The sequence below is a fragment of the Nomascus leucogenys genome, chromosome 22a (genome assembly GCF_006542625.1).
Source record: "Nomascus leucogenys isolate Asia chromosome 22a, Asia_NLE_v1, whole genome shotgun sequence".
Lineage (NCBI taxonomy): Eukaryota > Metazoa > Chordata > Mammalia > Primates > Hylobatidae > Nomascus > Nomascus leucogenys.
This window is the reverse complement of record NC_044402.1, coordinates 142,242,093-142,256,900: the sequence shown is the minus strand read 5'-3', so window position 1 is coordinate 142,256,900 and position 14,808 is coordinate 142,242,093. Positions and strand designations below refer to the sequence as shown.

General features: G+C 62.1%; 1 protein-coding gene across 2 annotated transcripts; it reads right to left on the bottom strand.

The window, feature by feature from the left end:
* Nucleotides 1-6,274: 6,274 nt before the first annotated feature.
* Nucleotides 6,275-12,269, bottom strand: NEU4 (neuraminidase 4). 2 transcript variants are annotated; one of them, XM_030803383.1, is made up of 4 exons: nt 12,097-12,269; nt 9,208-9,411; nt 8,362-8,617; nt 6,275-7,585 (listed from the first exon to the last, which is right to left on the bottom strand). In XM_030803383.1, the coding sequence occupies exons 1-4, from the start codon at nt 12,127-12,129 to the stop codon at nt 6,615-6,617; spliced, it is 1,464 nt and encodes a 487-aa protein (XP_030659243.1). In that variant the 5' UTR covers nt 12,130-12,269; the 3' UTR covers nt 6,275-6,614. The 2 variants fall into 2 exon arrangements, with proteins under 2 accessions (XP_030659243.1, XP_030659242.1); XM_030803382.1 differs by having other exon boundaries at nt 9,208-9,414; nt 12,097-12,154.
* Nucleotides 12,270-14,808: the final 2,539 nt, after the last annotated feature.

Below are 14,808 nucleotides of genomic sequence, written 5' to 3'. Positions count from 1 at the left end.
AAACAAAGACACAGAGACAGAGAGACAGAGACATAGAGACAGAGACACAGAGAGAGACAGAAACACAGAGAGAGACAGAAACACAGAGAGGCAGACAGAAACACAGAGACAAAGCCAGAGAAACAAAGACACAGAGACAGAGACACAGAGAGAGAGAGACACAGAGAGAGAGACAGAGACACAGAGAGACAGAGAAACAAAGACACAGAGACAGAGAGACAGAGACATAGACACAGAGACACAGAGAGAGACAGAAACACAGAGAGGCAGACAGAGATACAGAGACAAAGCCAGAGAAACAAAGACACAGAGACAGAGACACAGAGAGAGAGAGACACAGAGAGAGAGACAGAGACACAGAGAGACAGAGAAACAAAGACACAGAGACAGAGAGACAGAGACAGAGACACAAAGACACAGAGAGAGACAGAAACACAGAGAGGCAGACAGAGATACAGAGACAAAGCCAGAGAAACAAAGACACAGAGACAGAGACACAGAGAGAGACAGAGACAGCATCAGAGACACAAAGAGACAGAGACAGACTCAGAGACACAGAGAGACAGAGACACAGAGAGACTCAGAGACACAGAGACACAGTCAGAGACACAGAGAGAGACAGAGACACAGAGACAGACACAGAGGGAGACAGAGTCAAGGAAAGAGACAGACACAAACACAAAGAGAGACAGTCCGAGACACAGAGACAGAGAGACAAGGACAGAGAAAGGATGGGGGAGAGAGAGAGCAAGAGAGTAACTCCCAGCTGATTAAACACAGCAAAGAGAGAATTAGTGAACTAGAAAAAAAAAAAAAAAGCCAAGAAAAACCAACCAGAACATAGCACAGACACGAACGAGGAGAGTGCACAGCAAAGGGCCATGCGGCAGTGAGAGGTCCCACGCCTGCGTCCTGGAGCCCAGAAGGCGGGAGCAGGGTGGGACCCTGGTGGCCACACAGCTGTTTCCTGAGGCTGCGTAGCAAATCACACAGACCTGGAGCTTGAAACGACACAAATGCATCCCCAGAAGTTCTGGAGGCCGGGGGTCTGACACAGCCTCCCTGGGCTAACATCAACGGGTCCGCAGGGCTTCGCTTCCCGCCTTTCCCAGCTTCCAGAGGCCACTGGCTCCTCAGCTCCTGCCCCTCCTCCATCTTCAAACCCAGCTCCAAGGCCTCTCACTCCTCTCCCACCCTCTGTCCCCTCCCATAAGGACTCTGGTGAGACCCTGGGCCCACCCAGATGACCAGGATGATTTCTCACGGCCCCCTCGGCGCAGCCCTTCACCATGACGTCATGGTGTAGGCCCCGGAGTGAGGACGCAGACGGCTTCCAGGCCCTTGTTTGGCCTGTCAGATATCAAGGCTGTTTAACATCTTCCTAGAGGTCCTTGCCAGCCCAGTAAGCCAGGACAAGAGGTAAAAGGATGAGGGTTAGGAAGGAACCACAGAGACATCCTGCCTCCATGAAAGAGCCCTGACCCCGGCGCTGGCACCGTGTTCCCCGCCACGTTCCTGAACCACTGCCCGGCCTGGGGACAGCAGCAGGGGTTGCCCCTAAGGCTCAGGGTGTTCGTCTGCCCCCTCACCCTACTGTGAAGGAACACCGGAGGCTGGGTGATTCTTAAAGAAAATAAGTTTAATCGGCTCCCAGTTCTGAGGCTCTACAGGAAGCGTGGTGCGGGCATCTGCTCAGCTTCCGGGGAGGCCCCAGGAAACCCCCAATCCTGGTGGAAGAGAAGGGGGAGCAGGCGTGTCACATGGTGAAAGCAGCAGCAGCAGGCGGGGAGGTGCCGCACACCTTTAAACAGCCAGGTCTCAGGGGAACTCGCTGTCGTGAGGACAGCACTGAGACGACGGCAGTAAACCCTCATGAGAATCCACCCCATGATCCAATCACCTCCCACCAGGCCCCACCTCCAACACTGGGAATTACAATTCGACATAAGATTTGGGAGGGGACACAGATCGAAATCATATGGGGTGGAAGGAAGGAAAAGAGGCTGGGAGAGCAGCCGTCAGGAGTGTGGAGGTGGGGCAGGGGCTCAGGAGCCTGTCAGGTGCCAGGGGAGCCGCCCGTGGTGGGGGAATCTAGGGGGCTGGTCTCTCTGGAGGCACAGGCCTCCCAGGATGCCAGAGGAACAGCAGGGGGAAGGACTGTCCCCAGGCACAGCGATCCCCCACCAGCAGACACCAGATGTCCTGAGCCCGCCGCAGCTGGGGCAGTGGCAGGAGGGCAGGAGGAAGGGCCCACCTGAGGAGGCCACGGCTGCTGGGAGGGGCCCTTGGCAGGGCCAGCTCCGGCCCCTTCTTCAGACCTGACCCAACCCCAGCTCAGAGGGTGCTCCAGCCACGGAGAGCCCAGGACGTCGAGAGGCTCCACCACGGTGACCAGAGCTCCTGGGGACCTCGAGCCCAAGTCTGTCTGACACAGGCCGAGGCTGCACACCGCCAGGCAGTGACGGCCAGGACCCCCTGGGGTCTGAGGCCCACGTGGATGGACAGATGGACGGACGGACGGCAAAGGCGGGAAGGTGTGCTGCTTCCCAGGCTGCTGCGATAAATCTCACCGACTGGTGGCTGAAGCGATGCCAATATGTCCTCTCGCGGCTCTGGAGGCCGTCTGAAGCCAAGGGTGACAGGCCTGCACCCTCTCTGGAGGCTGCAGCGCAGGGTCCTTCAGCCTCTTCCAGCTCTGAGCAGCCCCCATGGCTGGTGGCAGCATCACTGCAGCCTCTGCCTCTGCCTTCAAACGGCTTCTCCCTGCGTCTGTGGCTCACAAGGACAGTCGTCACTGGGCTAAACCCACTGCAATCCAGTATGACCTCCTCTTACCTCCATCACGTCTGCAAAGGCCCTACTTGCAAATAAAGTAGCAGAGTCTGAGCTTCCAGGGGGACATGAATCTGGGGACGCCGCTCACCCCAGTATAGAAGCAAATGACGGAGAATGGGCCATGCAGAGCCGCAGCGGGCTCCACGGCTTCCAGAACCCCAGAGAGGCCTGTGGCTCCTTTGGTTCGGATCTGAAGGCAGAAGAGTGGACTGTGATGACCCTGCTAGCCACGAGCCAGGACACACGCGTGACAGGATGCACCCAGCACACGACCTACACACACGCCACGAGCCAGGACACACGCGTGACAGGATGCACCCAGCACACGACCTACACACACGCCACGAGCCAGGACACACGCGTGACACGATACACCCAGCACGTGATCTACACACACGCCACGAGCCAGGACACACGCGTGACACGATACACCCAGCACGTGATCTACACACACGCCACGAGCCAGGACACACACGTGACACGATACACCCAGCACACGACCTACACACACGCCATGAGCCAGGACACACGCGTGACACGATACACCCAGCACGTGATCTACACACACGCCATGAGCCAGGACACACGCGTGACACGATACACCCAGCACGTGATCTACACACACGCCATGAGCCAGGACACACGCGTGACACGATGCACCCAGCACGTGATCTACACACACGCCATGAGCCAGGACACACGCGTGACACGATACACCCAGCACGTGATCTACACACACGCCATGAGCCAGGACACACGCGTGACACGATACACCCAGCACACGACCTACACACACGCCACGAGCCAGGACACACGCGTGACACGATACACCCAGCACGTGATCTACACACACGCCACGAGCCAGGACACACGCGTGACACGATACACCCAGCACGTGATCTACACACACGCCATGAGCCAGGACACACGCGTGACACGATACACCCAGCACACGACCTACACACACGCCACGAGCCAGGACACACGCGTGACACGATACACCCAGCAAGTGATCTACACACACGCCATGAGCCAGGACACACGCGTGACACGATACACCCAGCACGTGATCTACACACACGCCACGAGCCAGGACACACGCGTGACACGATACACCCAGCAAGTGATCTACACACACGCCATGAGCCAGGACACACGCGTGACACGATACACCCAGCACGTGATCTACACACACGCCACGAGCCAGGACACACGCGTGACACGATACACCCAGCACGTGATCTACACACACGCCACGAGCCAGGACACACGCGTGACACGATGCACCCAGCACACGACCTACACACACGCCATGAGCCAGGACACACGCGTGACACGATACACCCAGCAAGTGATCTACACACACGCCATGAGCCAGGACACACGCGTGACACGATACACCCAGCACGTGATCTACACACACGCCATGAGCCAGGACACACGCGTGACACGATACACCCAGCACACGACCTACACACACGCCACGAGCCAGGACACACGCGTGACACGATACACCCAGCACACGACCTACACACACGCCATGAGCCAGGACACACGCGTGACACGATACACCCAGCAAGTGATCTACACACACGCCATGAGCCAGGACACACGCGTGACACGATACACCCAGCACGTGATCTACACACACGCCATGAGCCAGGACACACACGTGACACGATACACCCAGCACGTGATCTACACACACGCCATGAGCCAGGACACACGCGTGACACGATGCACACCCAGCACGTGATCTACACACACACCCCAGATTCCCATGTTGAAATATTAACCCCAAAGTGATAAGGTCAGGAGGTGGGGCCTCCTGGGAGGGTGGAGCCCTCATGAACGGGATAGTGTCCCATACAGGAGACCCAGGAGAGACCTCTCCCTCCCGCCGTGTGTGACACAGCCAGAGGCTGCCATCCATGAGCCGGAAACTGGGCCCTTACCAGACACGGAGCCTGCCCTCATGATCACAGACTTTGACCTTGGACTTACAGCCTCCGGAACCATGAGAAATACATTTCCGTTGTTTCCAAGCTCCCTGGTCTATGTATTTCATTTTGGCAGCCCCAAGGGACTAAGACGCAGACCCCTCTAAAACCAGCACTGCCAGGGCCCGGGCAAGGGGCCCCTCGTATGAGGGGCTGAGGCTGCCTGAGGTGGGGAGGGGCCTGGGGTGACTGTGGGAACTCAGGGCTGTCAGGGGCCCCGGATCCAGGCCTCCTTCCTGCCCATGCCTGGAAGTGGCCCCTCTCAGGCAGCAGCCCTCCCGGCAGGGCAGTTGCTGGGGAAAAGGGGGGCCTCAAGGTGAGGTCATCTCTGCTCCCCTGGGGACCCTCGGCGACTCAGAGACCACCTGGACACCCCACACTGCTGGGGGCTGGCCGTGGGTCCCCACCCTTGGGAATGGTCACCGAAGCCAGCCCAAGGGGTGACCAGACCCAGAGACACGCAAAGGAGCCCATCACACACAATTCAGGGCCGGGAAGAAGGTGACACACGTGTGCACCCCCCGGCTGATGCCATCGTCCACAGGCGTGACACACGTGTGCACCCCCCGGCTGGCGCCGTTGTCCATGGGAATGACAGCAGGCTGGGCAGGACCGATGAAGCCAGAAGGAAGGGCCCGTGGGGAGAGGGGCCCAGGGGCTCACTTCTATTTCTTCTTTATAGCTTTCTACATTTTCCAGATTTTCTTTTTTTTTTTTTTTTTGGAGTCTCATTCTGTCACCCAGGCTGGAGTGCAGTGGCACAATCTTGGCTCACTGCAACCTCCACCTCCTAGGTTAAAGTGATTCTCCTGCCTCAGCCTCCCAAGTAGCTGGGATTACACACCACCACACCCAGCTAATTTTTGTATTTTTAGTAGAGACGGGATTTCACCATGTTGGCCAGGCTGGTCTCGAACTCCTGACCTCAGGCGATCCACCTGCTTTGGCCTCCCAAAGTGCTGGGATTACAGGCGTGAGCCACCGCGCCCGTCTCATTTTCCAGATTTTCTACAGTAAGCATATGTTGCCTTTATCATCAGAAATGAAGACTATAAAAGGAGAAGAAATAAAAAGGAACTTTCCTGGGGAAACAGCCCCAGTGGAGGCCAAGCCCCCTCCAGGGTGGGGTCAGGGGGGCGGGACACTGGGCTGGTCCTGGAAGGCGGCCCCCTCCTGGCGTCCAGCGCTGCGGGGAGAGGCCCTACCTCCTACTCCCCGGGCAGGAAGTTCAGAGAGCGCAGCAGACCACTTGCAAATCACCGTCACCGGAGGCCAAGGGTGGAGGCCGCTTCCTCCCTCCTGCCCTCCCTCTGCTGGCCCCAGGACGTTTAGGAGCAGAGCTTTGCTAAGGCAGCGAGGTTTTGGGATGGGGGTCAGAGAAGTGGGCTACAGCAGAGCTCCCCTCCCCAGGGCTGGAACCGGAAAAGGAAAGAAACGTCTACCCCGACACAAGCACGATTCCTTTATTTCAAGCCAGAAAGCAGCCAGTAAGAAGTGCTGCCACCCACAACACCCTGGGCTACCTGCGGTCCCGCGCCTGGCCCTGCAGCCTCGGAAGGGAGCTGTGGGGGGTCGCCCCGGTCCCACTTCGTGCCCCCACCCTGCCCCCACCCTGCCCTGCTCACTCGCAGCCGCTGCTTGAGAGCTCTGGGGAGCAACTTGTTTCTAATCCACAGGACCCCGCACTAAGAGCCCCCCACATCCATCCTGGGGCACCCCAGCGTATTCCAGCCCTCTGCCCCGGGCACCCAAGGGGCATGGGCACGGCCAGAAGGCCTGTCAGGAGGGCCAGCAGCACCCCCGGGGCTTGTCCCCAAGGTTGGGCAGCTCGGGGCTGGCGGGCACGTTCTCCAGGACGTCACGTAGGGAGAATGTACAAAAGGAAATTTCATCATAGGAGGTCCTGGCCCCGCTCTCGTACAGGCAGGCGAAAACCAGGCCCCCCCCAGGGGCTGGCCCAATGGACGCCAGGTCAGAGTAGCCGCTGGGGCCCTCGTAGATCACCCAGGGCTCTGTCCAGCTGTGCGGGTCCAGCGGGGACTGGCTCAGGCGGATACCCATGTGTAGCCGAGCCCTGCGCCCCACCGGGTGGGAGTACAGCAGCCACGTGGGGCTCTGGGGTAGGTCAGCAAAGGGCATGGGGAGTGCCAGGGTCCAGGACCCCACGTCCCCACTGACCCCAGGCCTGGTGCCATCCCCCCGAGGCTGCAGACGGCTGAAGGGCCCACCAGGCACCTGGCCTCCAGCAGCCTCCTCTGGGGGTTCATGGACTCCGGGACCGAGGAGTGGAGGGTGGAGGGGACTCCCGGGGCCCACTGACCAACCGTCATCCTGTGGCCTGCTGGGGGCGGGGGCTGGGAAGCCCACGATGCTGCCTTGGCAGCCCCAGGCAGTCTCGGGCAGGGAAGCCACGCGCTCTGCGGGCAGGAAGGAGGTGCCCTCGTCAGTGCTGAGCGCCTGCACGCGGCTGCCCAGGGAGCTCCGGGCGTTGCAGTAGAGGAAGCTGCCGGCCTGCCCACTGTCCACCGCCGCCAGCTGGCACTCGCCTGAGCGCAGGTTGGGCACGAGGCCTCCACAGCGCCAGGTGCGGCCGTGGTCATCGCTGTAGAAGGCGAAGGAGTGGGGGCTGGTCCGGCAGATCTTGCCAAAACACTCTCGGCGGTCCACACGGTAGGTGTAGGCGGGCACCAGCAGGCGGCCTGAGGGCAGCTGCACGCCGTGGCCGGGACCCACGGCGAACGTGGCCCAGTCTGCAGGGAGGAGGGTGGAGGTGGGAGGGGCTGCTGGGTCCCCGAGGTCAGGGGGATAGAGGAAGGCACAGGGGGACGGGGAAGGAGGGGCTGGTGCCTCGGGTTAGGACCGTCGCACTCTGACTGCCCTTCCACATGACTCATCCCAGCCACTCTGAGTCCTCCCAGGCTGAACAAGCTTCTCACAGCCCTTAGCAGCCGAGCCCAGGTGGACAGCACCCAGGGAGGATGGCGAGCACTGCCCACACAAAGAGAGCGAAAGGCAGGCGGGGGGCATGAGGCCCTGCGGTGGGGTCCCTGGGTCAGCCATGTGTCTGCTCCACTCCCTGCTGTGGCTCCCACGGGCCAGCGTCAGGTGGCCACAGAGGACGGGGTGGAGGGAAAGCTGTGGGTGAGGCCTGGCCAGGCTCTGGGCAGGGTGAGAAGGGAGTAAAGAATAAGAGGAAGGGGTGGGGCGGGGTGGCTGTTGGTTTGGGAGCTGAGAGACACCTCAGCGTCCAGCCTTCTCCTCTGCAGATAAAGAGATTACCGGGGGGGTTGAGAGAGAGTCTTGGGTCAGCCATAGAGGGCCTGCTCCTGCCCACTGGGTGACTGGGGGGCAATCAATACCCATTTGCCTGGGATGGGAGGCACAGGACAGTCCTGGGGAGAGGGACGTTTGGTTCCCTTGTGGCTGGAGGCAGGGGTGGGGCAGAATGGAAATTTCCAGCTGAAATCTCCCTTCCATGTGGACCATGGCCAATCAAAGGGACCCAGACCGGCACCTGCCCTCCTACCCTGCACGGCACCACCGATGGCCTCCTCGGTGAGGTCCCGGGCGCTGCCCCACGAGAGGCCGGCGTCACGGCTGGCCACACAGCAGAGGCGCGCGGCGTTCCTTCCCGTGGCGATCTGCACGGCCTCAGGCGTGTGGCCCAGCACCGCAATGAAGAAGAGGAAGACGGTGCCCGTGCCAGCATCGTGCACAGGGCAGGGGTTCATGGACCGGTGCTCCGCCAGGGCCGCCGTCCCCAGCACGTGCAGCGCGCCCCACTGCCCAGAGGAGGAAGTTCCGCTGACCAGGACGTCCAGGGACCTGGGCGCAGCCCCCCCGCAGGGCACCCGGGATCGCTGAACCTGGTTTGCTCACCTCTACCTCGGGCATCTGCCTGCCGCCGCCACCCCCGCCCCTGTCCCGGGGTACGCAGCCCTAGCGGATCCGGCCACTCACCCGCACGGAGCCCCCCCACGCCGGCCACTCACTCACCCGCACAGAGCCCCCGGCCAGCCACTCACCCGCACAGAGCCCCCGGCCAGCCACTCACCCGCACAGAGCCCCCGGCCAGCCCACTCACCCGCACGAGCCCCCGGCCAGCCACTCACCCGCACGGAGCCCCCGGCCAGCCACTCACCCGCACGGAGCCCCCGGCCAGCCACTCACCCGCACGGAGCCCCCGGCCAGCCACTCACCCGCACGGAGCCCCCGGCCAGCCACTCACCCGCACGGAGCCCCCGCCAGCCACTCACCCGCACGGAGCCCCCGGCCAGCCACTCACCCGCACGGAGCCCCCGGCCAGCCACTCACCCGCACGGAGCCCCCGGCCAGCCACTCACCCGCACGGAGCCCCCGGCCAGCCACTCACCCGCACAGAGCCCCCGGCCAGCGTGCCCCTCCTCAGCACCAGGCGGTGGGCGTGGGAGTCGTCAGGGCTGAGCCGCTGCTCCACAAAGGCCAGCAGGGTGGGCCCGGGGGGCACAGGGAGCAGCGAGGGCACGCGGTAGGTCAGGCCCGTCCTCTCCCGCTCGAAGAGCACTGTCCGTGAAGGGGTACGAGGGGCCCCCATGCTCTGCTGGTCAGTACAGGGCCACAGGTCAGCAAGACAGGCCCAGGGAGCCCCACACTCGCTCCCCGTCTGGATTGGGGAAGGGGCTCAGGAGGTGCAGACAGCTCCTGCCCACACCTCACACCTGGGCCTCTTCCTGCACCCACCTTGGGGTCAGCCCTGTTGCTGACTCCCTCACCCCAGATCTGGAGCAGCCCCTCCCCCACCCTCCCTCGCACCCACTGCACCCCAAATATCTGTGGAATCAGCCCCTTCCCCTCTCAACACGGCTCTGGGAGCTGTCCCTCGGCCAGGCTGGTTGGTGCCGGGGTGCAGGGGATGCTGGCCAGGGAGCCCCCAGGACCCTGCCAGCCATGTGCCCAGGACACAGGGTCATCCCAGAATTCGCCCAGCAGGAGGTCATGTGGACAATGAGGACCCAAAACCTTGAGCAAGGAGGAGCTCAGTGTCCCCAGAATAGAGGCCACAGCACCGTGGAAGCCACAGCAAACAGAGACACAAAGAGGTGAGCCCACAGGGACCCGTGGGAGCCACGGGGTTCTCTGGGGAAAGGGGATCCGCTCCCACTTCCTCAACGTCATCGGGTCGCCACAGCCAGGGATCCTGCAGGGGACAGGCACTTGGTGATCAGACCCCTGCCTGCAGGCAGCTGGCACCACAGTGCCCTTACCCTGGTGTCTGGTGCTTCCCACCTGCAGGGCCCTGACCTGAGGAGCACCTGAGAAGCACCCATAGGAATCAGAAGCTCCAAAGCCGAGTGGGGCCTGGCAGCCATTCTGGGGGTTTGCTCCCAAGCAACACCCACCAGGGCAGGGTCTGGGTGAGGGGGCATTTGGGGCACACATGGGGTCTGCTTGTTGCAGGCAGGACCTGCCTGGGGGTCTCTCAGTCTGACCGCACAAAGGCAGACCGGGCCGAGCGTGAGCACGCACAGCCTGGCACAGGGAGGTGGCGCAGCTGCAGACAGTGGGAACGCTGGTACCCCCCATGCAGGAGCAGTCAGAGCCACGGCCAGCCACCCAGGCCGGGCACATGGGGCACCTGGATGCGAGGCTAAGGGAAGGAGGGAGGAGGGAGATGGCCGGATGCCGGACACCACGCCTGGCCAGGGCACAACGCCTGCCTACGACGGGGACCCATGTACACTCACAAGTCAGGCGGGACCCACCGATAGAGACCCGGGTAAAGGCGCGACACCCGAGCAGGCCTTGCCCCCACACCTGAGGCCCGAACACACAGCTCCACCTCCAGCCACCTCTGCCCTGGGCCGCCGGTTCCTGAAAGGCTCTTGGCTAGGACAGCTGGCCAGCCCCTTCCTGCCGCTCCCCCACCACCAGTGCACGGCTTCTGACAGCAGCTTCCTGTCCCCAAGAAGCCCCTGGCTCTGCTCTCAAAGGGCAATTATGCCCAAGCGGGAAGCAGGTGCAGACGCCACGTGGCCCTCTGGGCTGAGCAGGCACAAGCAAGACATTCTCTCTGCACTTGGCTCCCTCCCCAAGGCCCAGACCACAGGAGCAGGTGTCAGCACCCCCTGCAGACACGAGGCCCAGGCCCACCCCGAGGACAGAGAGGGAGGGAAGGAGTCTCCAGAAACCAGCTGGTCACTCTCCTCGTTGCACAGAGGAGAAACTAAGGCCCACAGAGAGGACAAGGCTGCCACACACTTGGCTTGGGGCTTCCTTGCCATGGCCAGGCCCCGGGTTCCACAGAGCCTCCGTGCCCTCAGGAGGTCCCTCCGTCTTGGGGACCAGCCCTGCTCAGTGTGGCCAGTTCAGCACATTCCAGGGGTTTGGCTTGACTGGGACAGCCGTGTCCTGGACATTAACCAGTGCCCCCCACCCTCCCTGACAGGGCCCTCCTTGGGGGCATGGAGTCACAGAAGGGGAAACCGAGGCCCGGGGGAGATGAGACCTCCAGGAGAACCTGGCCTTCTGGCCCCTGGACCCCTGGACCCCTGGACCGGTTGTAGGGGTCACTCTGGCTCGGCAGGGGGCCATCACAGACCCCCCCCCCAACCCTTCGCAGCCCATCCTGTGTGGGCCCCCCCCAGAGCCCTGAGGTCAGCCCAGGCCCTCCGCACACACCCTCTGGGGTCCGCACTTCTTGTCGTGGGATGTGTCAGGTGCAGGGTAGGACATCTTGGCGAGGGGCATTCACATGCGCCCATGTCAAGTGCAGAGGCCCTTTGCACAGAATCCCGGCAGGGGGCCCTCGGCGGCTCTGACCCTCAGCCTGCACCGTGAGCGTCCTGTGCCCTGGCCAGGGCCAAGACTCCAACCACAGACCCTTCACCTGGTAGAGCGTCCCCAAACAGCCCATCTGCAGAACGACCCTGTGGGCTGGGGCCGGCCCCCTGCATTGGGCCCCTCACAACAGCTCTGTCTCCATCCCATGCCCTGAATCTGCCCCCAGGAACCCTCAGTGTCACACCCACCCTGTGGGCCAGGAAAGTGTCCCATTGGGAGATGCATGTGGGACCTCTTGCTGGAGGGGCCCTCGGAATCCATGCAGCCCGCCCCTTGTTTGAGAGCTGAGGAGCCACCCTGGGGTTGGCAAGGGGTGGGACTCATCCAGCACCCCCAGACAGAAGGGGCGGCCAGCGGGACAGATACCTCAGGAGCGGGTCCTGACCCCGAGCGCCAGGGTAGAGGGGTGAGGGTGCTGGGGGTGCAAAGGGCAGGGACTCACCGGCCACCTCGGGAAGGCTGCAGAGCTCATCATGGGTGGCTGCCTCGCCTGACCCAGAGCAGAGACAAGGGCCCACTGTGCAGGCAGCAGGCCAGGGAGCTGGCCACATCACAGGGCTACGTCAGGACCCTGGACACTCCCACGGTGGCACGGCTCCGCTGAAGCCAGAGCAGGGCCAGGGGTGCAGATAGGCACCCCGGAGCCACATAGATGCCCGGGACCAGCACAGGCTTCCCTCTGCAGGTCAATGCACTCAATGCTAGGGTGCTGAGGACACAGAGGTGTGGTCTCCAACAAGGGCTGTGCTGGAACAGGCCCAGCTGTGAGGCCACAGATGACCTCCCAGGGGGACACAGGGCTCTGCTGCTCCAGAGACGCGGCCCTGCCAGGAGGGCTCCGTGAGTGCACACTCTCTTCTGGGCTTCCCGGGTACGGGGCCTCCCCTGGCACAGCGCCGCCCCTCACAGCACAGGCCTCGCTGGGTTCTAGCTCTGTATCTGTGCTCCTGGCAGGCCAGCACCCCATCGCAATGTCCTGTGCCTCTCAGGGCCCCGGGTGACCCCTCCCCAGCACGGGTGACCCCTCCCCAGCACGGCTGCCCCCCGCAGGACTCCTACCAGTCCCATTCACGCTGGCCTGCCCCCGGCCTGCCATTTCGGAGGCAGCCTTGGTAACCGATGCTCCAATGGCCACTGCCCAGGCCAGAATCTCAGAGGAGGCCACAGGTCCCCGGGACGCTCTCTGGGGCAGCCTCCGCGGGGGCTCCCTGGGCCCTGAACACCCTCCTTTCTCACTGTCCCTCCCTCCCCTGCGAAGGGCGTCCTCAGCTGCTTCTGAAACCTGGGGGGCTGTGGTGGGAAACAGGTAGGTCACGTGGTTTCCAGGCTGAGATGATAAACCTGCTGCGTCCCTCCAGGTCCTAGGGGCCTGAGGGGATTTACGGGGGGGGAGCTGGGAGGGGGGCGGGGAGGATGTGGGGAGAGGGAAGCGGGAGGGGTGGGCCCCAGCTCCTTCCAACTCATCTGCATGCCCCCATGGGCCGCTCACCAGTGCCCTGTGCACTCACAGCCCCAGGAGGGGCGGACGGAGTCCAGGCAAATTGGCCATTGTACACATCCTCCCACTCACAGCCGAGAATCCTGGGGCAGGGGCAGGTGGGTGGGAATGGACAAGCTCCCCACCCCTCAGAAGCCCCACCCCAGCCCAACCAGAACTGGGCGGCCCATCGCCCTTCTCCTGTCCCCCAAGTCTGGGACTGGTGGAGTCTGACCAGGGCCATCCCCTAAGTACCCAGGCTTACAGAGAAACGGGGCCTCCAAGCCCCACGTCACCTTGCAAAGCCCCCTCCTGGGCCACCCTGAGACAGAGGCCGGGTCTGGAGCAGGGCTGTCTGACCAGGGTGTGCCCACAGAGCTAGGGTGGGGGGCAGGCCTCACTCCCTCTGCTCCAGGCTTTTCAAACCCACTTTTTTCAATCTAGAGATTTCACAGAAAAACCCGTGTTTTCAGCTTCTCTTGAAAAGTCAGATCTGCCCTCAGGTGCCACCCACTTCCCCTGGGCATCTCTGCCTGGACAAGCCACCGTTTACCCGGGGTATATGCCAGCCACGGGTCCCACCAACCCCCAACTGTCACCCCGTGGCCCACGGCTGCTCAGAGGTCCCTGGGCACATCTGAGGCTCTGTCCCCGTGGGGTGAAAGCCGCTAGGGGGAAGCTTTCCTTAACCGTCTTCGTGAGCTCTGGCAGCCGAGGGGCCACGCCGACCCCAGCATCACACAGAAGGCTGGGACGTGCCCCCTCCCCCAAGAGCGGTTTCGGCTACTCTGTGTTCCCCCTTTTATGGGCTGCACGATGTGGCAGCATTTTAACCGCCCCTTCTCAATGCACAACCCAGACAGGCTGTTCTCAACACTCTCTACTGCAAACCACACACAGTTTTACGTCACCAGAAAGACCCCAAATTTCTATTCAAAAAGATGGTACCAGTTTCAGTTCCCGCCAACCTCGAAGGCAGAGACGAAAGGACGGTGCGCCCCTCCTGTGACTTCATTTCTTCGGTGACTGTGAAGCTGAGGGCAGAGTCCATGCCTGGGGACAGGGCTGCCACCGCAGCGGCCACCGCGTCCAACCCTCGCTCCTCCTCCCAGAGACGACCTGCGCTCTGCTCAGAAGTGGCACCTCCTCATGCTGGACTCACTCGGGCCCACGGGTGCCAAGGGGGCCTGGTTTTGGGGCCGGCGGGTTCTGCTTGATGCTCAGAGAGTAACTGGTTGCTGAAAACTGTGAGTCTTTCTCCAACTCAGGGGAATGTTTCCAGGGCATGCCAGGCCTCACTCACGCAGGCTTCCGCGACAGCTGTTCAGCACTGACTGAGGGTGAAGTGAAATACTGCAAGCTGTGAGCCAGCGCCCTCACACGAAGGCTGGGACGTAACAAAAGTCCACCAAGAGTTTTGCCCAGGGCTTTCCTGGGCCTTGAAGCATGACGAGACCACGAAGGAATTCTTAGCAGGACCCGTTTAGGATTAAACAAGTTTTATTGGGGGTCTGAAAAAACTCCCCAGGCCTCCACAAACAAGTTTACTGAGGTCTGAAGGAACTCCCCAAACCTCCACATTTAGCAGAAGACAAGATAAGGGTAAACACCTGGGCCCATTTAGATCAAGTAAATTTACTGAGGTTCCAGAGGAAGGTCTTCAGGACTCAGACCTCA

Excerpts from the sequence above, each read along its gene's own strand:
- NEU4 (XM_030803382.1), bottom strand. The coding sequence starts at position 12,129 with ATGATGAGCTCTGCAGCCTTCCCGAGGTGGCCG. Across the intron at positions 9,415-12,096 it reads CAGCCTTCCCGAGGTGGCCG|CAGAGCATGGGGGCCCCTCG; the intron begins GTGAGTCCCTGC and ends TGTACTGACCAG. Across the intron at positions 8,618-9,207 it reads TGGCCGGGGGCTCTGTGCGG|TGGGGCGCGCTGCACGTGCT; the intron begins GTGAGTGGCTGG and ends TCCTCTGGGCAG.